This window comes from Heptranchias perlo, chromosome 1 (genome assembly GCF_035084215.1).
Source record: "Heptranchias perlo isolate sHepPer1 chromosome 1, sHepPer1.hap1, whole genome shotgun sequence".
Lineage (NCBI taxonomy): Eukaryota > Metazoa > Chordata > Chondrichthyes > Hexanchiformes > Hexanchidae > Heptranchias > Heptranchias perlo.
The window spans coordinates 144,027,802-144,052,459 of record NC_090325.1 but is presented as its reverse complement, the minus strand read 5'-3'; the positions used below and the strand labels follow the sequence as shown (position 1 = coordinate 144,052,459).

Below are 24,658 nucleotides of genomic sequence, written 5' to 3'. Positions count from 1 at the left end.
CAAATGTGCTGTTAGTTACACTATGTCACTTATGCACAATCCACCTGTCACTTCAGATTACTTTCAAATGCAGTGGTTTGGTCACTTGCTGCTCTGGTAAGTGGTTTTTATTGCATTAATATACTGAACTGTAGTCCTGTCCCAGGTGTTTACATCAAGGCTTGTTAAAATGTACAAGGATGTTTTGACCGGTTCTGTCATCTAAGTATCTCCACTTCCACAAAATCTCTTGCTTAATTTAAACTTTTTTTTTCTCCTTCAGATGCTGTCTTTCTTTCAGATGCTTTTCACATTTTATCATCAGGGCTATGAGCTGGCCAAAGACTTCAATCACTACAAAACTGACCTACACCTCAACATACAAAATGTAAGCATTGTGTTTCAGAAAGCTATGTATAAGTTGGTCTCCATAGTATGCAAGGATTTTGGATCAAAGTATGGGTATCCGTTTTCAAGAAATTGTGCCTGGTTTGATTCTTGGAGAGTTTTTAGTTCCAGTTTGCATGGCTTTTTTTTAAATGGCTTTTAGGTGCTAAAATCTGGGTAATGACCTGTGCATGGCTGGGTGCAATTTTATTTTGTAATATGAGGGGGGAAACTGAATAACAGAAGATGTTAGACAATGGCAGTCCATTCTCCCTGCTCTTCCCCCGTCCAGTGTAACCATTCACCTCCATCTAAAAATTTGGTTGAGAGCTAATCACAAACACCCAACCAAGATGATCGAGTTTGACAGTCAGGCAACCTTGGATTTTAAACTCACTCAACCATCTGGTGGGAAACTGAACACTTATTCAGGCTGATGTTCTATTATCCCATTTAAAAAAAAAAAAAATTTGTATAAAGCTTAGCATTGAGTTTCTGGAGTCAAAAATACACACTGATATTACATGAAGATGAATATCAACAAGTAACTCTGGTGCTGCCATCTCCTGTCCAAACAGTAATAAATCACTAACCAGATTCTGAAACATCAAACCCATTTTGTCTGGGAAAAAAAAGCTCTTCACTGATTTTTTTTTAATGTTTGCATATTTTTCTATACATTCAAGAAAATAAAAAAAAGAAAGGATTTGCATTTATATAGCACCTTTCATGACCACAGGATGTCCCAAAGTGCTTTGCAGCCAACCAAGTCCTTTTGAAGTGTAGTCACTCTTGTAATGTAGGAAATGCAGCAGCCAAATTGTAAACAGCAAGGTCCCACAAACAGCAATGTGACAATGACTATCAAATGTTGATGTTTCATTTCTTGTCACTGAATGTTTGTTCAACCACTTTACACTATATTCTGTTTTGTAGGCAAGAAATCGATTTGAGGGTGCAAGGTCAGAAGTGGAGGATCTAATGAACAAGATTAAGAAAAACCCTCACGAACTCACAAGAACAACCCCATTTACTACAGAGGGGTACCTTTATGTACAAGAAAAAAGTATGTAAATTTGTTCAAATGCCTGTCAATCTTTTTACATGGTAGATGTCATTTAGCGTATGCAGTTTTCAATTGAATAATATTTGTAGAAGTGTAAAGAAATGTCTACAGAACTTTCTTTTTTATTTTCTTGAATGTATAGAAAAATATGCAAGTATTAAAAAAAATAATCAGTAAAGAGCTTTTTTCCCGACAAAATGGAATTCTCTACCCCAGAGGGCTATGGATGCTAAGTCATTGAGTATATTCAAAACTGAGATTGATTTTTGGACACTAAGGGAATCAAGGGATATGGGGATAGGGCGGGAAAGTGGAGTTGAGGTAGAAGATCAGCCATGATCTTATTGAATGGTGAAGCAGACACGAGGGGCCGTATGGCCTACTCCTGCTCTTATTTCTTATGTTCTTAATTCCCTGCACGTTCACCTGTGGTTTTTCATTTCCCATAGGAGATTAAATGGTTCGGTACAGTCCATGGTGGTGCAAATTGGAAACAATGTTTTGGCTGGAACAGGCTTTATTGGCCAAGCCGTCTTGACTTTTTTCCAAAGTTTGGTCTTAAGGATCATAAAATCAGCAATAAAAACTGACTTTAAAAAAAGTGTTCTTTGCAAGTTTATTTTTAGTGTAAAAAAAAGGGGAGGAAATGATTGCAGGGAAAATTGGACTCCTAAAAACCTGGGTAAATTTGGAGGGAAAAATCAATAAAAAGCAATTTTTAGTTTGAATATTTCGAAAACTCATGAAAACAAACAAGGGACTTAGAAATAAGGTCCAGTCAAGATAAAGGACAACCCACAATTACTTACACACTTTATGGATGCCACTTTTATGGGGCTCACAGTCAGACTGTCACTTAAACCCCTAAATAGTTTCTTTTAAAAAAAATGAGAGAACCTATGTTTGTTGTGGCTTCAACCACTTACCTGCCATTATGATAGCGGGACAATAAAATTTGTTGGAGATTATGCACAGGGAAGCAGTTGCAATTGCTTTTAGTAAATGATGCCTTCATGTGTGCACTGAGTTGGCCTTTGATGACCTTAGTCTTCAAGGGACCATCAGTGTGGTAACTGGGTCAGTATATTGCTATCCTTACTTTATACCTAACTAGGAATAAAAACTTACATTTACTTCAGTGTAATGAATATAATTCTCACAGTAGTACCTAAAGAAGTTCCAGGTCCCCCTTTTAAAGTATATTCCAAATTCCTCTGCCTTTGTTTCTTTTCCTTCCGAAAATCAGGTCCAGAGGTGCACACGCACCACATCTTTAACATCAGAACTGCATGTACAGCACACAATGTGTATGTTAATGTCCTGGATGTGATAAATGAGCATCGTCAGACCTGGTTTTTGGTAAAGGAAAAATAGACTTTTTTTAAAATAAAATTCAGCAGGAATTTTTAAAAATCGATTTACTACTGGGGAAAAAAAATTACAAGAATCAATGAAAACTGGTCTTAATGATTTCTATTTGTTCTTCAAATAGCTGCCGTGCATTATGTTTTGTGCCTGCACGTCCAAGTAAGGTTGGCTTCTTAAGCAATCAAATTCAGTGTGATCTCAACATACTCAATTTTTTTTCTATTTGTTCATGGGAAGTGGGCGTCACTTGCAAGGCCAGCATTTATTGCCCATCCCTAATTGCCCTTGAGAAGGTGGTGGTGAGCCGCCTTCTTGAACCGCTGCAGTCCGTGTGGGGAAGGTTCTTCCACAGCGCTGTTAGTAGGGAGCTCCAGGATTTTGACCCAGCGACGATGAAGGAACGGCGATATATTTCCAAGTCAGGATGGTGTGTGACTTGGAGGGGAACGTGCAGGTGGTGTTGTTCCCATGTGCCTGCTGCCCTTGTCCTTCTAGTTGGTAGAGGTCGCGGGTTTGGGAGGTGCTGTCGAAGAAGCCTTGGCGAGTTGCTGCAGTGCATCCTGTGGATGGTGCACACTACAGCCACGATGCGCCAGTGGTGAAGGGATTGAATGTTTAGGGTGGTGGATGGGGTGCCAATCAAGCAGGCTGCTTTGTCCTGGATGGTGTCGAGCTTCTTGAGTGTTGTTGGAGCTGCGCTCATCCAGGCAAGTGGAGAGTATTCCATCAGACTCCTGACTTGTGCCTTGTAGATGGTGGAAAGGCTTTGGGGAGTCAGGAGGTGAGTCGCTCGCCACAGAATACCCAGCCTCTGACCTGCTCTTGTAGCCACAGTATTTATGTGGCTGATCCAGTTAAGTTTCTAGTCAATGATGATGCCCAGGATGTTGATGGTGGGGGATTCGGCGATGGTGATGACATTGAATGTCAAGGGGAGGTGGTTAGACTCTCTCTTGTTGGAGATAGTCATTGCTTGGCACTTGTCTGGCGCAAATGTTACTTGCCACTTATGAGCCCAAGCCTGGATGTTGTCCAGATCTTGCTGCACGCGGCACGGACTGCTTCATTATCTGAGGGGTTGCGAATGGAACTGAACACTGTGCAATCATCAGCGAACATCCCCATTTCTGACCTTATGATGGAGGGAAGTTCATTGATGAAGCAGCTGAAGATGGTTGGGCCTAGGACACTGCCCTGAGGATCTCCTGCAGCAATGTCCTGGGGCTGAGATGATTGGCCTCCAACAACCACTACCATCTTCCTTTGTGCTAGGTATGACTCCAGCCACTGGAGAGTTTTCCCCCTGATTCCCATTGACTTCAATTTTACTAGGGCTCCTTGGTGCCACACTCTGTCAAATGCTGCCTTAATGTCAAGGGCAGTCACTCTCACCTCACCTCGGGAATTCAGCTCTTTTGTCCATGTTTGGACCAAGGCTGTAATGAGGTCTGGAGCCGAGTGGTCCTGGCGGAACCCAAACTGAGCATCAGTGAGCAGGTTATTGGTGAGTAAGTGCCGCTTGATAGCACTGTCGATGACACCTTCCATCATTTTGCTGATGATTGAGAATAGACTGATGGGGCGGTAATTGGCCGGATTGGATTTGTCCTGCTTTTTGTGGACAAGACATACCTGGGCAATTTTCCACATTGTCTGGTAGATTCCGTTGTTGTAGCTGTACTGGAACAGTTTGGCTAGAGGTGCAGCTAGTTCTGGAGCACAAATCTTTAGCACTACAGCCGGTATGTTGTCAGGGCCAATAGCCTTTGTTGTATCCAATGCACTCAGCCATTTCTTGATGGTGGGGATATCTGGAGGATGCTGAGATGGATCATTCACTCGGCACTTCTGGCTGAAGATGGTTGCAAACGTTTCAGCCTTGTCTTTTGCACTCACATGTTGGACTCTGCCATCATTGAGGATAGGGATGTTTACAGAGCCTCCTCCCGTTAGTTGTTTAATTGTCCACCACCATTCACGACTGGATGTGGCAGGACTGCAGAGCTTTGATCTGATCCGTTGGTTGTGGAATCGCTTAGCTCTGTCTATGGCATGTTGCTTCCGCTGTTTAGCATGCATGCATGTAGTCCTGTGATGTGGCTTCACCAGGTTGGCACCTCATTTTTAGGTACGCCTGGTGCTGCTCCTGGCATGCTCTTCTACACTCCTCATTGAACCAGGGTTGATCCCCTGGCTTGTTGGTAATGGTAGAGTGAGGAATATGCTGGGCCATGAGGTTACAGATTGTGCTGGAATACAATTCTGCTGCTGCTGATGGCCCACAGCGCCTCATGGATGCCCAGTTTTGAGCTGCTAGATCTGTTCTGAATCTGTCCCGTTTAGCATGGTGATAGTGCCACACAACACGTTGGATGGTGTCCTCAGTGCGAAGACGGGATTTCATCTCCACGAGGACTGTGCGGTGGTCACTCCTACCAATACAATCGTGGACAGATGCATCTGCGACAGGTAGATTGATGAGGACGAGGTCAAGTAGGTTTTTCCCTCGTGTTGTTTCGCTCACCACCTGCCGCAGGCCCAGTCTGGCAACTGTTTCCTTCCGGACTCGCCCAGCTCAGTTAGTAGTGGTACTACCGAGCCACTCTTGGTGATGGGCATTGAAGCCCCCCACCCAGAGTACATTCTGTGCCCTTGCTGCCCTCAGTGCTTCCTCCAAGTGGTGTTCAAATGAAGGAGGACTGATTCATCAGCTGAGGGAGGACGGTAGGTGGTAATCAGCAGGAGGTTTCCTTGCCCATGTTTGATCTGATGCCATGAGATTTCATGGGGTCCGGAGTCAATGTTGAGGACTCCCAGGGCCACTCCCTCCTGACTGTTTATCACTGTATCACCACCTCTGGTCGGTCTATCCTGCCGGTGGGACAGGACATAACCAGGGATGGTGATGGAAGAGTCTGGGACGTTGGCTGAAAGGTATGATTCTGTGAGTATGGCTATGACTTGACTAGTCTGTGGGACAGCTCTCCCAATTTTGGCACAAATCCCCAGATGTTAGTGAGGAGGACTTTGTAGGGTCGACTGGGCTTGGTTTGCCTTTGTCGTGTCCAGTGCTGGGTGGTCCATCCGGTTTTATTCTTCTTATGACTTTTTTAGCGAGATTGTACAACTGAGTGGCTTGCTAGGCCATTTCATAGGGCGATTAAGAATCAACCACATTGCTGTGGGTCTAGAGTCACATATAGGCCAGACCGGGTAAGGATGGCAGGTTTCCTTCCCTCAAGGGCATTGGTGAACCGGATGGTCTTTTACAACAATCCGGTAGTTTCAAGGCCACCTTTACTGATACTTGATTTTTTTATTCCAGATTTTTATTTAATTAAATTTAAATTCCCCAGTTGTCGTGGCAGTATTTGAACTCATGATTCCGGATTATTAGTCCAGTCTTCTGGATTACTAGTCCAGTAACATAACCACTACACTATCGTACCCGTAACAATTGTCATAACTCAAAATTAACATGAAAGACATTTTTAAAAGTGCATATTAAACCAGTGATTGAAGTTAATTGCTTTATTATTGTGGTGTGGTAAACCTTTTGGTGAACAGTATAACACATTTGAACGCTTTCCATGTTTTAGGAACAGGTCCCTTTGGCTCAAGTTGGGTTAAACATTACTGCTCCTATAAAAAAGAGACAAAGAAGTTTACCATGGTACAGTTTGATCAGAGGTCAGGTGGAAAAATTGTAAGTATTTAAATTTAAAATATTTGTAAGTCTTTTATATATACACACAATAGAGGCATCTCGAATGTTCTTAGTCTGTTGCCTCCGAAATGGACTGCAGCGCTAAAGCTTCAAGTATATGATGGGTGATTGAGATGCTGTTTTGTGAACTTGTTCATAAATACTGTGATGGTTTTTTTTATTTCCCCATGCTCCACACACTGTAGGAGTGCAGCCTAGCTTGATGGGTCCTGGGGAAACTATGTACTGAGCACACACAGCAAGGATGCTACATATGGATGGTACCACATGTTGGAGGTGATTTTAAACCCCAAGATCGGGTGGGTTGTGGATGGGTGGGAGTTGAAAATAGTTGTTTTTTGGGTCGCGACCGCAAGCCAGCTTTAACGTCGGCACGTAAAAGTACAAGCTTCCCACTGGGAATTCAAAGTCCGAAAATTTTGCGGTTGCGACCCAATAAAACAACTACTTTCAACTCCCACCCGCCCCCAACCCACCCGTTCTTGGGGTTTAAAATCATCCCCATTGTCCCTTACTCAAGTGTCATAAAAAGCCCAGGATCTGTGCCATTGTGACAGTTCATTTTGCCCCACCTAAAGTTTTTTTGCTTCTTACATCAGATCTCTTGTCAGTAAATATCTCTGCACCCCTTTAGGAGTAGGTTAGATTAAACATGGTATCAAACATTCTGTTTAATTCAGCCTGTGCAGGATTTTGTGTCTCTCCCCCCATGTTTCCCAGGAGCTTAAGATGCCAGTGTGACTGGGTGACAAACCGCCAGAAAATAAGGTACCTGGTTGACCTTTTCAGGGCCAACAGTGAATATAGGTTCTACTTGGACCTGTAGTAACCTGAATTTTTAACCAAAAATCTTATTCTCTTAGGGAGACAGGATGGGAATGGAGAGAGCTAGGATTGGGGCTTGAACAGAGAACCAGGCGAATGAGGATGAAATGTTTCACTTCACAGTACTGATGTCTCTTATTTGAGCATAAATTCAGCCAAAACTCTCACCACAAAAAACAGTACTTCCACAGCAATGTGGTTCACTTTATTTAGTTATCTCAATTAATGACCTTGTTCTACTGGTTATTTCACTTGGAGCCGGAGAAACATTTTTCATGAATGAATAACCTCATTGGCATATTCTCCCATAAGGTTGGCTTCTCTTGCTTCTTTAGACTTCTTTCTTACCTCATTTTTTTCTCTCTGCCCCACTTGCATCTAGAGTTTCTGACAATGCCATGGTGGTGGGGGGGGAAGGGGGCGCGGGGGAGTGGTGGCCGGTCGGAGCCTGACAATTGGGAGGGAGGGAAAGATTGGGGGTTGGAAGGAGTGGGTCAGCTGATCGCGGGGCAGGCGGCTTGAGATTGGGGGTTGGACGTGGGGTGGGGCCGATCGCGGCAGTGAGGAGAGGCCATGATCGGCAGAAGGTTTGCCTGAGGGGCCGGGGGTGGGGGGGGGGGGGGGGTGGTGGGAGTGGTGGGGAAAGCCTGGTCCTCCTGGCTCACATGGAGTGCTCTAAAAAGCACTTACCTTCTTTAGCCAGCTGCTCCCATCTCCACTGCGCTGTCGGGTTTCTCGAGCCCAGGGAAACCCGGCCAGCAAGTGTTTAAATTTAAATTAGGCTCTCAATTGCACTGTGGGAGCCTGATTCAAATATTATAATGAAGTGTCCCACCTCTCCAAGACAGGGCACAAGCACACCTCGCAACCCGCCACTGTAACAATGGTGGCCGTCGTTTGGGGGGTGTTAACATCGACCCCAATATTTCGCTGAAAGACTGCTGTAACTTTGATTGATGCACCAGCAGACAAACAGATTAACTTATCATTTATCGTACTACCGTTTGTCAACATGGCTGATTCATTTACCCACATAGCAATAGTAACAGAGCGATGTAATTCATTGTGTGAAATGTTTTGTGATGTTTGAGTGACATGATCAGGTGCTATATAAATGCAAGCTATTTCTTTCCTTATATTTAAATGTTTATGCTATACAATACCTAAAAAAAAGTGTTTATTTTGAGCATTTCCTGGAAATATTTCTTTAGAAATAAAATGTGTGTGCATTTTTGTTTTGTTAGGGTGATGAAGATGCATTCATTCTTAAATCATGCACAAGGAAAAAGTCCGACTCCACAGACAAGAGGTTTTGTTTTGATATAGAAACAGTGAACAGGTAAAAGAGCTTTTGATGCTTCACTTGTGGAGCATGTGGTATAAAAACAATATTTTTACATATCTGGAAGTAATTCTCACACTGCTTGTGTTTCTCTGTTTTCAACATCATGTGAAATAAGAGAACGATGCAGCATTTTGCAGTTTAGAATTCCATGGTGTTCCATACTGACAATCAGCTTTCTGAAGAAAGTAAGAGTCCCGAAAAGTATTTGTATACAGTGCTTCTTGGCTGGAGCACTTCGATAGCCTGAGGCACAGAGCCTGTAGGTTTTTGGCTGCTACCTCTAGTTGTCTGGACTTAATGTAAACTAGTGGAGCTAAGCGTAAATAATTTATTTGTGTTCTTTATATTGTCAGTTTGCTTTACTGTTGCCATTGTGTCAGTGCTCTGCTCACACTGTGTGCTGTTGGCATGTAATTGGAGGAATTGGTACTACAGTCAAGTAATGACAAATATGATTCTTGTATAGTTGTTTTCTATTAAATTTGCCCCACACATTTAGAGCAGGGAAGTTTAAACCCACACAGATTTTAGTGTAGTATTTTCCATGAGGGTGAAACTGAATTTGTATTTTTCAGACAATCCAGTTGATGGTTGAATTTGGAATTGAAGCTGTGACTCTGATTGTTCAGTTAGTTTGTGAATGTGTAAACAGGGGACCTTTTTCTATATTAATGACTGTGGATGGGAGTGTAACAGGAATCTGAACCCTGGGACTGATTTAACTGGGCAAATGTTACCTAAAAATAACATTCTGTATTGAAGCAGATAAAAGGGTGAATATAACTCAAAGCATTAGCCCAAAGGATGTGTTCTCATAAAATATAATGTTGAGCCTGCGAGATAGCTGGTAAAATGTTATACACAAAATCTTAAGTACTTGAAACAATTCATGGATCTCTCTTGATTGCATCTAACTTTTTTTTTCCTCTGGCTATTTCCTGGTATGGGATTACCACTTGATTTGGTGTGAATACAAGGTTATATTTGATATTAGACAGCAGTTGCAAATCACTTCTGGTTTCTTTTCAGTGTCCCCATTAGGGAGGCAATCAGGATATCCCTATTGTGGGGGTTTTCTTGCTTTGAGTGATAAAGATCTTAGCTAAATCTTGCAGAAGCTGAAGAATGGATGTTCTATTCTTATCACTGACTACAGTCAACTAACTGTCCATGGGTGCCAAACTTTCTCTGCCTGTCCAAATTCTGATCCTTTTTGAGAGAGAGTCCTGATCAAGGTTGTTGTAAAATCCTGCAGTGTGAGGCAACTTTTGAATCCAAGCACTCTGCATACAGGGTTTGCCAGTTGACATTCCTCCTGATCCTTGCCAAGGCAGCTACACATCTTTTTTTATATTTTGCTGCCAGATGCTGTATTGTAGAATGTTAATTGTCTGCCTTAAAAATATTGTAAATCGTAACATACATTTAGCACTCTATTTAATAGTGTTGGCAAAATTGCAAATAAAATTGTACACTATATGGTTTCTAGCACTGTCACTGAAAATTTCATGTGTGTCCAGTATTCCTGTGGATGCTAGCCAAGCCCAAGATTGGGGTTACCTATGACGGTTCCCAAGTGAAATGAACCTCAGGGCATGCATGCAAAGAATAACCACGTAAGCAATACACATGAATGGTATCACTGCAGCCCATGGAATCACACCCCGAATTAATTCAAGCGAGGAGGGTTGTGACAAAAATGAGGTAGTTTTGTCTGGTTTTGGTTTGGTGGCTATTTCTTTAAATTCAGTCAGAGAACATAGTCAATTTAAAAGCTGACTGCGGTTCAGGTTCCTACCAAGTTAATATCAATTCAGTATTGCAAGTGTCAGCAGCAGCGGACTGAAGTAAGATCTTGTGAAGGTGTAGGATAAGTCCAATAGCTAAAGTCTGCTGCTTATTCCACAGGCATGGCCAAAAATGTAGCTAGATCTCAATTCAAGGATAGACACTCTTGAGGGAAAGGGGACTTAGCTAAATATAGTAGATTCTCATCACCAACTGCAGTCAGTCTAAGATACGAGAGCCAAAATAATCTAGGGTAAGGTTAGAAAAGATCCAAAAATGTAAGAGATGCACTCACTGAATTAATGAAATGTGGACATTATCCTGCTTTAACTTTCCATCAAATCTAAAATATTCTTATTCTGTGCTCACTGAGATCAGAAAAAGATTGAGCAAATGTCATAAATGTATTATGGAACATTTTTTCAATCTTTGTATGATTTAATCAATATTGATGTATGAATTGGCTGTAGATTTCTAACAGATACTATTTCATGATGGTGTGTTTTGCAGGCAAGGTGTGATCACCATGCAGGCTATTACAGAAGATGATCGCAGACGGTGGATGGAAGCTTTGGATGGAAAAGAACCAGTAAGTTATAATGACTATTCAGTGCATTGATACTGTATGGCTATGGAACCGGGTATTTAATAGAGTGATTAATATTCTGTAGATCTGTAATGTACAGTACTATAAATGGTAATGGAGTAAAATTAGCAAGCAATGCGTTAAATGGGAATTAAACTTTTTCCTTTTTTTAAACCCACTGCTAAAAATACATAACTTTGTACAGTGTGCTTTCTGGAAGCTTGGGTGCATTAGGCTATAGGGAAAATAATGCATAACTGAACAGCCTGCCTGAAGGCATGTGGAAGAATGCTGCCCAGTTAGCTTAACAGCCCCTTAACTCATGTAAATAGCATACTGTGAGCCAACTCAGTCATGGACTACATATTTTCTGGGAGAAATGGAGGGAGAATACAGAACACGCAACCTCATATTCATCAATGATCTTCCATTCATGGCAAGAGGCACAATAAAGTATTGGTGACACCCTACCAATATTCAGGGAGTAAAGCAGGAGTCGGAGGCCATCGCCCTGGAAGCCAACGTATGATCATTTACCTAGTTAAGTTGAAGAAGAGTGCCAAGGTGAGAAATGAGCATGAATAAACATAGGCAGATATATAGCCTTTGATGTCAATCAAAGTTACAGAATACCTTTGTATTCTTAACTTGATCCAAAACCTGGTGCAAATGAGAAGTAATCAAAATGGTTGAGAATTGGTAAAACAGAATAAAGGAACCTAGAAATATTGAAGACAAACTATAATTATTTACATATACAGCTTTACAATTACAATGCACTCAAACATCTGCATTCAGGTAAATTATGTGTAAGACATAAAACTGTGCCGCTGCCTAAAATACAAACCACAAAATATCTGCAGGTTCAAAGCATATTTTTCTTCTTTAAGAAAAAGGATGCCTTCAACAGAGGGAACTGAAGCCAGAAAGCTAGCAGTTCTGAGCAAATCAAACCACTCACTCCCTTTGAAAAGGTGACAGTGGAGATCATGGCTGGGAAGCAGTACACAGCATGAGTGACAAACAATCGGGAAAAGAGGATTATGTTCCTGGTTTGTGCAGTTATGATTGCACGCCTTCTCTGCAGTCGTGCTTCAGTAGGTGTAAAGCAATGACTGTGCTGTGCAGCAAAAATGCACTAATTACTGTCTGTGCAGCAACAACAATGTGCCTAATCACAAGCGTTGACTTGTCAAGCCCCTTTCGTATAGATATGCCAGACCCCAGGAGCAACATGCTGGGCCCATTCAGCAAGTCGTCTCATCACTGCACTCAGTTCCAACACCAACTGAAGCACACACAAGCCCAATCTTGGGAAGGTTTTAGTGATTTAGAAGAGGTAGCATAGGATGAGTGACTTCTCATGGATGTGGAAAAGCCAGAGGTGGTCACTGAAGAAAGACTGCTGCTGAGTGGAAGCATACCTATCGATCCTGTTGAGTCATCTTGTGATTCTGATCTCATGAAGTCAACTATCCATGTAGGGGAAACTTTGAGCACAAGTGGCCTTCTTGCAAAGCATACTGCAAACCGGGTTTGATACATTTACAGACACTACTACCCACTCAGCCACGGTTATGAATCAAGGGTTCCAGGCTTTGCACGCTGCCTTTGAGTAGCATATAGAATCAGCAGGGAGACTCCAGGAATGGAGGCAGCAAGCACAATTGAAGCATCTCAGGAACACTATTGGATAACATCAAGGCATTTATTTCCACAGTCCATCATGCATGAGTTCTGAGAACTCGTGGCAATTCAAATAGTATGTGCATGGCCAAAGTGAGGACTCTGCAGTAGGGACATGTGCCCAAAAATACAGGAACAGGTGGGTGGCCATCAAGTCACTGCCTGGAGTTATCTTTGGACAATTGACAGAAGAAGCGCTAAAAGCAAACGGGTTCCCACAATTGGGATAAGCCAGGTTTCTTGATATCATCCTCTGCCTTTTCTTGCATTGTAGCTTGTTGCTGCTTCTCTTCCGCAAATATGGACACGCTTCTTTACACAGCAATGTTGCACAACAAATAACGCACCACTGCTTTATGTTAGCTCACTCTGGGGCATGTTGCAGAGCACCTTTGTGCAGTCAAACATTGGAAACATAGTTTGAGAACACCATGTTTGCTCTGTGATGTTCCACCCTCTAAAATCCTGCTTTGTTGTCGGTTCCTTGCTTGTGAATAGGGAAGGGTATGGGAGTTGTGTAGCAGTGTCATGAGCCGTGCTTCCATGTATCTCCAAGGAGTTCACTGTTCACCCAGTCATCACCATAGAATAAGTGAGGAAATGACAATTCTCTCAAGATACAGGTGTCATGAGTAATTCCTAGAAAAAAATGCATTCATTCATATGCATAATTGTATAGCAGTGGTCACAAGCCATTTGGATGCACATTGAATGGTGTAACTTGAAAAAGTGCTCAGGATTAATTTTTTCTATTCTACTTAATATCCTCTATATGCATCTCTACAGTCCCCTCTCAAATACTCACTTTCAAGGCTCGAGTCCAAGTTTTTGTAACCGTTCCTCATAATTACATCCTCCGACACTAGGGATCAGCTGTGTCGCTTCTCTCTGCACTGTTCGTAGGATTTGGATGTTTCATTTGTGCCTCAGTGACCAGAAATGAACACAGTGTTCAAGGTGCCACCTGATCACAGTACTGTACAGCTTCAGCATATTTGGCTCAAACTCTGTTGATTTGGCAATATAGCTCAGCATTCCATTTGCTTTGTTTATTGCTGCTCTGCAAGGACTAGACATGGTCAGTGCAGAGCCTACTATCGCTTCCAGATCTCTTGTCAGCTTCTCGCTTAGTTAGCTCAACACCATTCAGTAAGAATGCTTTTCATTTTTTCTTAGTTCTAGGATATATTGTCTAGGTCCTTCTGTAATTCTTTGGCTGCTTCACCTACTGCTGCTCTTAGCTTAATATCATCTGCAAATTTGACGAACTTACATTGTGTTTCTGAATCCTGGCCATTTATATAGGTCAGAAGCTTTGTGGGGAGAAGGGGGCAAGCGTTTGCTCTGTTTAGATGTTGTACAAAATATAGTCCAGGGTATCAATGCTGTTACATTTACATAGTGTAAGAAATTATTGGTTATGCTGAGTTGGGAGTGACTATACAATATGAATTTATCTTTCTATTACATTGGTCAATTCAGGTATAAGCTTACAAGTAATGAATCGCTAAGTCAAGTAATGTCAGAAAAGTCTGAAGATTTTTTAAAAAGTAGTATTACGGTAATTTACATTTAAACATGATTGCAGTACTGAGCCATTTTAAAAAGTTCTATTATTTAGCTACTTAGTTTCTTGACTTGGCTAATGATTGTGATCATGGTTTTATATGCATTAACTATACAAATGTTTTCAAATTCACAATATGGTCAAGTCCTTAATTGAAGAGATGGGTTTAGTACATCTTAAAATTCCAAGCGTTTTCTTTTTCTGTGTAGAGTGTTGTAACAATGTTTCTTTTAATGACAGGTATATTTAATTACTAGGAGTAATTCAAAGAGAGAAGGAAGTAAGTATATTTAATTATTAAACTGTTGTAGCTGGTCACCTATAGCTGGCATTTTGTAGCTTCATTTAGCCTCTGAACTTCTAATATTTTCCACAATTTTGCACGTCTCTTGTATTCTCTAATTAAGATGGTTGTAGATGTTAGCACACCAGAGATTATTCATTTCTAATGTACTAAAAGAAAGAAATTAATGTTAATATTCTTTATTATTGCTATTATGTTATGTTACATGTTACACGAGGAAAAAGTTCTTCACTCAGAGGGGTGTGAATCTTTGGAATTCTCTATCTCAGAGGGCTGTGGATGCTGAGTCGTTGAGTATGTTCAAGACTGAGATCGATAGGTATTTGGACACCAAAGGAAATGAGGATAGGGCAGGAAAGTGGGGTTGAGGTAGAAGATCAGCCATGATCTTATTGAATGGCAGAGCAGGCTCGAGGAGCCATATGGCCTACTCGTGCTCCTATTTATTATGTTCTTATGTACAATCAGAATTGATTGAAAAATCTTGCATATTAATTTCAGTTTAATGAAATTAATTCTTTAGAACTCCATTTTGTATGTATGCATCATAGACTATTTTCTTTTTTTCTCCTAAGATGCTCAACTGGATGTCATGGGTTTCAACATAATAAAGAAATGCATCCATGCACTTGAAACAAGGGGTAATCCAATCTTTTATTCTGCATTTGAAATCAATTCTATTAATTTGATAATTAATATTGAGATAGATACTAAATTCATTTACTGGATGGTTTCATGCTGTTATATAGGGTTATGATCTAAACTATACAGAAATAGTCTATAATGTCAGTCTTTCTCAAATAATTGATAGTTGTATATTTTGTGTCATTTGAGGGTTTTTTTAATTATTCGTTCATGGGATGTGGGAGTCGCTGGCAAGGCCAGCATTTATTGCACATTCCTAATTGCCCTTGAGAAGGTGGTGGTGAGCCTCCTTCTTGAACCGCTGCACTCCGCATGGTGAAGGTTCTCCTACAGTGCTGTTGGGTAGGGAGTTCCAGGATTTTGACCAGCGTCGATGAAGGAACGGCGATATATTTCCAAGTCGGGATGATGTGTGACTTGGAGGGGAACGTGCAAGTGGTGTTGTTCCCATGTACCTGCTGCCCTTGTCCTTCTAGGTGGTAGAAGTCGCGGGTTTGGGAGGTGCTGTTGAAGAAGCCTTGGCGAGTTGCTGCAGTGCATTCTATGGATGCTACACACTGCAGCCACAGTGCGCCGGTGGTGAAGGGAGTGAATGTTTAGGGTGGTGGATGGGGTACCAATCAAACGGGCTGCTTTGTCCTGGATGGTGTCGAGCTTCTTGAGTGTTGTTGGTGAAATGGATATAGCAATAAATGTTCATTTTTATGTAAACTTTGCATTTATTCTGGTTCGGAATAGCAGTGGGCGCAGCACTGAATATCCCAGTGTGATATTTCTATATCCATCATGTTTTGGTCTTGTGGCTTGAGTGAGCATAAATAACTGTTATTTCCAATTGGTAGCAAAAATTGGCCATTTTTGTATTTTGGACTTTTTTTTGCTGCTGGTAGCTTGAGATTTCCTCTAACACGTTGTGTAGGATTTTTTAAAATGTAGGATTCCTAAAAAAAATGTAGAATCTTTAAAGGAACATTCCAGGATAAGGTCCAGTAATAGTCTTTATTGCATGTACTCATGGGAAAATGCTTCCCATTTGTATTAGAAAAGAAAACTTTTTTAAAACTTAGCTGGCCTCATGATCACAGCTGTTGTTTCTTTCACCCTGTGGCTGAGGCTGAACACTGAAATAAATTCAAAGTTAATTTCTTGCATTTCTAGTGTTTCCATTGATTTCAGTAGAATTGATGGTGGGTGCTGGGAGCCAAGACTGAGTGCAGAAACATCTTTTAGTACCTGGCTTTGAAAACAACAGCAAGGTGGTAATCCCAGCTGAAAGATTAGTTGGTTTAAAAGACAAAATAAATATGGAGGTCCACGAATGCTGGAGGATTATATTATTGGAAGGCCTTATACAGGAATATTTCTTTGATTGCCATTGCTGAAAGCTCATCTTATTTAGATTCAGGGTTTAGATTCAGGTTCTGGAGAGAGCAGTGCAGGGTCGCAAACATATTTTACTTTTTTATTACCAGGGTCTTGATCCTGGTTGAGGTTACATTGCACAGTGTTGCACTCCCAGAATCCTCAGAAGCTATTTTTGTTAAAATTGACCAGCAAAGTGCCAGTAATTAAATCTTTTGAAAATAGACTTTACATATCTGCAGCCTGATGAGAACTGAGGCCACTGCTGTCTTTTTGTGATCTGGATGATGTTTCTTTGGGAAAAGCAAAGTATGGTACTCTAGTGAAACCCTGTGTTAGTACTTGGATTGTTTCCAGTAGATTGTCAATATAAGGAGAGGCCCTCTCACAGTTGCTTAGTCAAGTCAAACTTTTAGAAGTGAATAATAATTTTGACTACCATTTTGAATATTAAGGAATTAACAATGTCAGTGTTCTTTGTTCATCCTCTTACTACTTATAAATTAACAGCAAGTATTATATGTTGGGTTGTTTTTGTTTTTGGATAATTTGTGTGGGTAATTTATTATGGGAAAGGCCCTCTTGCGTCTACATTTTGGTTTTGTTAAATTCAGTTTTACAATGAGAGTAGTGAATTTTGTCAAACATTACTTTTTTGATGCATTTTTGAAAATTTTCAGTCATATTCCAAAACAAGCCACTCGTTTATTTGTACTATTGTCAGTAATAGTTCATAGTAAACATATTTAACTTTAAAAGAATAATCGTACACACAAGTGATGCGTATTCCATTGGTAGTAATGCCAAAGAAGTAATTGCACAGTATAATTTTTTGATAAAAGAAAACACGTGTTCTTGAAAATCCAAACTCTTAACTGTGGAAAGAATTATTGAAGCGAAACAGACCAGGGTAAAATTTCCTGTACCATCATTCCACCCCACCCCCCTCCAATTATTGCCAGTGTAGCCGATACATAAACCATGCTTTTTTCTCTGTAAAACCTAGTTACAGCAGATTAATTTTATTTTATGTCAAAGTTTGAGTTGACTGTAGGGCCCAGAAAATGTTTTTTAGATGGAGGGAACTTCAGTGCATCTACTTCTATTAGAATTGAGAAGTGCCAGCCAATCATACTGAGTTGCTACCACATCCTAATAGAGTTGATATTTTAGTATGTACAACAGCAAGAAACTGCATTCTTCTTCATTAAAGATTACTGTATATCACACTACTAGTGGTACCTACTGCCACCTTTTTCGTTTCATAGGTTACTGAAAAAAAATTGCTGAGTTATATTCTTGGGAGCAAAAGTGGGGGAACAGGAGGGAAAAATAAACACATTGAAGCACAGCAAATTTATGCTGCGCCAGAAAAGAGCCTACTTAAAGATGGAGTACTCATTAGAACTAAACTCCAAAAGTGCTTGTCCAATTACACTGAACTGCTGCCATGAATCAATCGTATTATGTACAGGAAAAATAATTTGCACTCTCGTGAAATATGAAGACAAGACTGTTTTGATTTGCATTTGTCTATTTTCTAAAAGATGATAAAGTGCTGGTGTACTAAATCATTTTTTCCCCCAGCAAATAAAATGACAATCCATGTTAACAGTTTTTCATTATCACCCCTTGTTAGTAAGATGTTATTTTCGATCTGTTTTCCAGGACTTAATGATCAAGGATTATATAGAGTGGTTGGAGTCAGTTCAAAAGTCCAGAGGCTAATGAATTTGTTGATTGGTAAGTGTTTTGATAATTATACAGGACAAAATAGAGCAGTATTCAGTTCAGAATTATTGTACATAAAACTTTAAATTGAGGAAATTCATAGAATCTTACAGTGAAGAAGGAGGCCATTCGGCCCATCGTACCCGCACCAGCTCTTTGAAAGAGCTATCTAATTAGTCCCACACTCCTGCTCTTTCCTCATAGCCTTGTAAATGTTTCCTTTTCAAGTATTTATCCAATTTTCTTTTGAAAGTTACCATTGAACCTGCTTCCACTACCCTTTCAGGCAGTGCATTCCAGATCATAATAACTCGCTGCGTAAAAAAAAAAATTCTCATCTCCCCTCTGGTTCTTTTGCCAATTACCTTAAATCTGTGTCCTCTGGTTACTGACCCTCCTACCAGTGGAAACAGTTTCTCCTTATTTACTCTATTAAAACCCCTAATAATTTTGAACACCTATTAGATCTCCCCTTCTCCTTTTCTGCTATAAGGAGAACAATCCCAGCTTCTCTAGTCTCTCCACATTATGAATTATATTAAAGCATGCATGTAGCGAACTGAATGGGGCTAATTCAAAAATATTTTTTTGCTGGTTGTGGAGACAAATTTTACATTTTTGATGCTCTCATGAAGATGAGGGATACCAGTACTATGGAAAAGTAGTCCTTACAGCCAACATTAGCATTGACTCTGCCGATCAAATATCAAGTCAATAAATTAGATGCTTACAATGAAGAAAGTTAGATGTTTCATATAAAAGTCAAAATAAAAGGCTTCCTTCCCAATTATACTTTTACTGGAAAACAAATGGAAAATTTTAAATATGTAAAAATCACAGCGACATTTTCATGACCGACATGGAAGATTTTACAATTTTGCTGAAGACTTAAAAACTCTAACTTCAGTTCATCACAATTTGAAAATTCATAGTAAGAATATCACTCGTACATTTGACTTTCCAGTAGAAAGCCACTTTGAAATGTACATCAATTTTTCCTGCTTCAAAGCATTGACAGTCTGCATCAGAGTGGCAGTTGGATAATTGGTGTCTTGTGTATAGAACAATATATACGCTTTGACAAGGATTTGGTGGAGTGGGGGGTGGGGTCGTAGGGGTGGGGGGGGAAACAGCTGCTAACTTGCTATTTTCAAATCTGGCACTAAAAGTAGGTGTTTTGTTGCTGAATGTTTATTGGTGTGTAGAGTTGGCCGTGAATAGTTTCCTCTGCTGTCCTCCTTTACCCTTTCTTTAAGAGTTAATAGAGACCAATTTGTGCTACTGATTCATTGTTTGATACTAGGAAAGACTGCAGCAAACAAAATTTAATTTGTTTTGCCATGCATGCATCATACTGGTGGCAGAGCAATCTTCCATAACACTTTGATGCGAGATCAAGCAACCCATTTCAGAGTTGATAGTCTGAATTTTTAAGCAGTATCTGTTGTTTTAATATCAGCAGGCTTAAATATATGACACCCGGAGTATATTTAACTTCCATTATAACCCTAAATAAGATCAAAATCTCAATGTTTTATTCTGTTGATCCCAATGATTATTGTAAAAGTATTCAGAATAAATTAAACCTCTTTATGACAATTTAAAAGTGGAACTGGTGTGTAATGTTTAAAGGCCAATCTGTTATGGCCATTAAATCAACCCTGACTTTCTCCATATATTCTGTTTATTGTGTAATTTTATTTTAGAAAGAAAGAGAGGAGAACTCTGGGAGGAATAGGAATGTAAATTAGAAATATTTTCAAAACATAATATTTTGGGATACAATTTATGATTAATTTGAGACATGACTTATTGTACGAGCAGCATGCTTGTGGGGAGTGACTTTGGACCTATGGTTCCCAAAGCTTTCTACAACTGGGGTTTCCTCGCTTCATGTCAAGGTCTGTTAAAGACTGGTGGATAGAGATTGATTGCTATGATTGGTCAACAATGTTAATTGTATCCATGTGATTTAAATCAATTAGTGTTAATTATATTCAGGTGGTGGGTATCAATTGGGGGCTCTCTTGTATCCATTTATAGGAGGGAGCTTATCTAGGAGGTGCTCGGAGTGTAATAAGAGCTCTGTGAATAAAGGCTTGGAAACAACTGAAGACCAGGCTCTAGTATTCTATCCTTCCCTTCACCACCTGGCTATCCGACTTTTTACAAACAACTTCATTATCGTTATATCATGCGAGTACCAGGATAGTTGAAGATGAATTCGATGGACTGTGGTTTTTTTATCTGGTAATTCCAATGTTCCTAGGAATATAGGAACAGCAAGGATAGGTAAGAAGAGGAAAAAGAGTTGCAAAAAGAACCCGAGAAATGAACACAAAATTAAAGCATTTTTGCAGTATCATAAAAATAAGAGTAGTTAGAGTAGGCAAAAGGGATGTGTTTACATTTTCTTCGTTTTGCAGTGAAGCTACAGTTATAGTGTAAATGCAGCATAAATCCAGGTAGACGTGACACCAGAATGAGACTTCCTGGAGGGAATACAACGTTAATGCAAAATGGAAACCGCTTTGCACTGATACTGAACTTGTAGTATAAAATGGACCCGAAAAGAGAAAAGTAATTTTGAACTCGAAGATAAAATTATTGAAATATTTTTCTAGAAGCTTTTTCTAGAAGTTGAAAATTGTTAAATTTGCTCAAGACATTGGCCACAGCTGGAGTATTGCATAAAGTACCAGGCTCCACCCTCTTGAAGCCATGAACCTAGTACTTATTAGAATGAATGAGAGATTACAGTTATGGGGCTGTTTTTTCCGTGGCAACAGAGAAAGTTAAGGGGAATCTAACTGAAGTCTTCAAAATTATGAAAGGTTTTAAGAGAATAAATAGTGAAGATTGTTTACATTGGTTGGTGAAGGAGGCATAAACTCAGGATTCGATAAATGAAGGGGGAAGCCAGGAGCATTTTATCTCAGAGGAATATTCGAACATGGAGTGCTTTATTTTTAAAATTCATTTTCGGGACATGGCCGTTGCTAGCAAGGCCAGCATTATTGCCCATCCCCAGTTGCCCTTGAGAAGGTGGCGGTGAGCCGCTGCCTTCAACTGCTGCAGTCCATGTGGTGAAGGCACTCCTACAGTGCTGTTAGGTAGGGAGTTCCAGGATTTTGACCCAGCAACAATTATTACAAGTGGCTACAGAGACAGAGATTATAACGGCGTTTAAAGTGGAATTTGATAAGTATTTGAGAAGGAAGAATATAAAAGGACACAGGAATAAGGAAGAAAAATTGGCTTAGAGTAGATGGCTCCAATATAAGACCTAGCACCATCACAGGAGTGACTGTGGAATAATTCTAAAATTCTAAGTATTTGCTAAAGAGTATAATACAAGCTTGCTATCCAGTTTTGAAATCTGTGTAGCAGGGATACTTGATAAATTGAAGGCATTTGAGACAAACAAATCTCCCAGACTAGATGACCTCTTTCCTAAGATGAGGTAAGGGACTAGGGAGAAAATATGTGGGGCACTGCCTTTCTTGAAGTAATCATTGATACCAATGAGGTCCAGCAGCACTGGAAGTAGAGGATACAAATAACATGCCAGAAATAATTGTGAATCAAGAGATCAAAGGGAGGGAGGAATTTAAAACATTTACAATCACCAGGGAAAGAGTTCTGAAAAAAATATTAGAACTAAAAGCTGACGGACTTCATCCTAGGGTCTTAAAAGAAGTGGCTGCAGAGATAGTAGATGCATTGGTATTAATTTTCCAAAATTCCCTAGATTCTGGAAGGGTCTCATCAGATTGGAAAATAGTGAATGTAACTCCTCTATTCAAGAAAGAAGGGAGACAGAAAGTAGGAAACTACAGGCTAGTTAGCTTAACATCTGTCATAGGGAAAATGCTAGAATCTATTATTAAGGAGGTTATAGCAGGGCACTTAGAAAATCTCAATGCAATCAGGCAGAGTCAACACGGCTTCGTGAAAGGGAAATCATGTTTGACTAATTTATTAGAGTTCTTTGAGGAAGTAACAAGCAACGTGGATAAAGGGGATCCTGTGGATGTGGTGTACTTGGATTTCTAGAAGGCTTTTGACAAGGTGCCACATCAAAGGCTACTACATGAAATAAGAGCTCATGTTGTAGGGGGTAACATATTAGCATGGATAAAGGATTGGTTAGCTAACAGGAAACAGAGAGTAGGCCTAAACGGGTCATTTTCAGGTTGGCAAGATGTAACGAGTGGAGTGCCACAGGGATCAGTGCTTGGGCCTCAACTATTTACAATCTATATCAATGACTTGGATGAAGGGACTGAATGTATGGTTGCTAAATTTACTGATGACACAAAGGTAGGTAGGAAAGTAAGTTGTGAAGAGGACATAAGGGGCCTGATATTAGGAGGGAGGCGACTGGGCACGTGGGTAAAGCGCCCAGTGAAATCGGTGGGTTTGGCACGCAATCGTAAGTAAATTGAAGCCACTTAACGTGGCTTCTGGGTTTTGCGCTAGAAAGCTGTGCAGCGGGCGGACTGCGCACCCGCATCATAGGCTTTCAGCTAGAGGAGCCCTATTTTAAGGGGCAGCCCTCCACTGATTGATGCTGCAGAATATAGGCAAAGTTACAGCATGGAGCAGCCCAGAGGAAGGCTGCTCCCAGGTTGAATGATGCCTCACTCCAGGTCTTACTGGATGGGGTGAGGAGGAGGAAGTGGCCTGCCTCTGCCATCACGAAAGCCTGGCTCGAGGTGGCAAAGGAGGTCACCAGCACCACCAACATATCACACACCTGCATACAGTGCAGGAGGCGCTTCAATGACCTAACCAGATCAGCCAAAGTGAGTACTCTTGCTCATTCCCCTACACTCCGTCTGCCACATCACCGCCCCCACCCCACATCTCCTTCTGCACTGCCAACACTACTCTATCACATCACTCCTCACACCCACTGAACCCTCATCCTCACCTTACCTGCAGTTCCTCACCTCCCCAGTACTCTTCCCACCACTACCACTCAACCCAATCCTCATACAATCTCATGGCTCTGTCTAATACTCATCCTCTCGTGCATCTCTTTCACGGTCAGCCTCACCCCAACTGCCGCTACCTGTGCTGCAGCCACAGGGCATACATCACGTATGTGTAGTAGGAAGCGTAAGGCAAACGTGTCGTGAGCATGAGGGGGATGCACAAGGGTGTTTGAGGGTTTGTCATGGTTTTTACTTATATTTGATTTCTGATCAACTCACATAACATATTATATTGTCACCACTACTGCCACGTCTTGGCCATTCTTGACTGGCTTGTGCAATAAGGCCCTTTCATAAGGTTTTCCATGTACACCCTTGATGCCACCCATTGGGTCACCCTACAGTGGGTGTATGTGTAGTTGCACAACTACTTTGTGCACAACTACTTTGTCCACGTGGCGGAGGTGGATGGCGTGCCTGGCAAGGCTGGTGATGTTGCTCGTCCTCCAATGGAGTGATAAATGCAGCAGTGGACATCCCCCCCCCCCCTCCCCAATCCTGACGGTGTGAGTGTGAGGGGGTCCACAAAGTAGGTAAATGTGTTTGGACAGCAGAGTTTAGGGTATGGTGTAATAATTTTGAGTGTGGAGACAACGGTGTGGCAGGCAAAACTTTGTCTGAGGTGACAGAGTGCCCTGCTGCAATGAATGAGGGTTTACCCTGCACCTGTTAAATGGACCTTTGCAGCTGCCACTGGTTGCTGGCTGCAACACTTTTGTTTAAACAGGGAGTGTTTCTCCCAGCATGGGAAACACGCTCTGGGTAATCCAAAATCCGAATCCTCCTAAAATCTCCAACTAATGAGGTCTGTAACCGACCTCAAGTACGCAGATAATGATCTTAAGTGGGATCCCGCCAGCTTTGATTGCCGGTGGGAGTCCCGCATGCGGGGGCTGCGCGCGCACTGATTCGCGTCATCGGGGAACCCGGAAGTGGGCGGGTTGGAGCCGGTCTCCGGACCCGCTCCAGGAATCCCCAATTTTAGGAGCCCTCCCCCCCACCACCCCCCCCCCGCCACGAACGCACCCACTCAGCCATCCGAAAATTGACCCCAAGGAGTCTGCAAAGGGATATAGATAGGTTAAATGAGTGGGCAAAATTTGGCAGATGGAGTATAATGTGGGAAAATGTGAACTTGTCCACTTTGGCAGGAGGAATAGAAAAGCAGAATATTATTTAAATGGAGAGAGATTGCAGAACTTTGAGGTACAGAGGGATCTGGGTGTCCTAGTACATGAATCACAAAAAGTTAGCATGCAGGTACAGAAAGTGATTAGGAAGGCAAATGGAAT

The 24,658-nt window shown here is 41.1% G+C and overlaps 1 protein-coding gene across 3 annotated transcripts in view; it reads left to right on the top strand.

The window, feature by feature from the left end:
- arhgap10 (Rho GTPase activating protein 10) overlaps window positions 1-24,658 on the top strand; it is a 197,935-nt gene that overhangs the window by 112,663 nt on the left and 60,614 nt on the right. For all 3 annotated transcript variants that reach the window (XM_067992215.1, XM_067992209.1, XM_067992222.1), the window contains exons 7-14: window positions 263-367; window positions 1,303-1,432; window positions 6,400-6,506; window positions 8,597-8,691; window positions 10,996-11,074; window positions 14,565-14,604; window positions 15,204-15,269; window positions 18,304-18,378. In XM_067992215.1, the coding sequence (XP_067848316.1) occupies window positions 263-367; window positions 1,303-1,432; window positions 6,400-6,506; window positions 8,597-8,691; window positions 10,996-11,074; window positions 14,565-14,604; window positions 15,204-15,269; window positions 18,304-18,378 (697 nt within the window). The remainder of the gene's footprint in view (window positions 1-262; window positions 368-1,302; window positions 1,433-6,399; window positions 6,507-8,596; window positions 8,692-10,995; window positions 11,075-14,564; window positions 14,605-15,203; window positions 15,270-18,303; window positions 18,379-24,658) is intronic.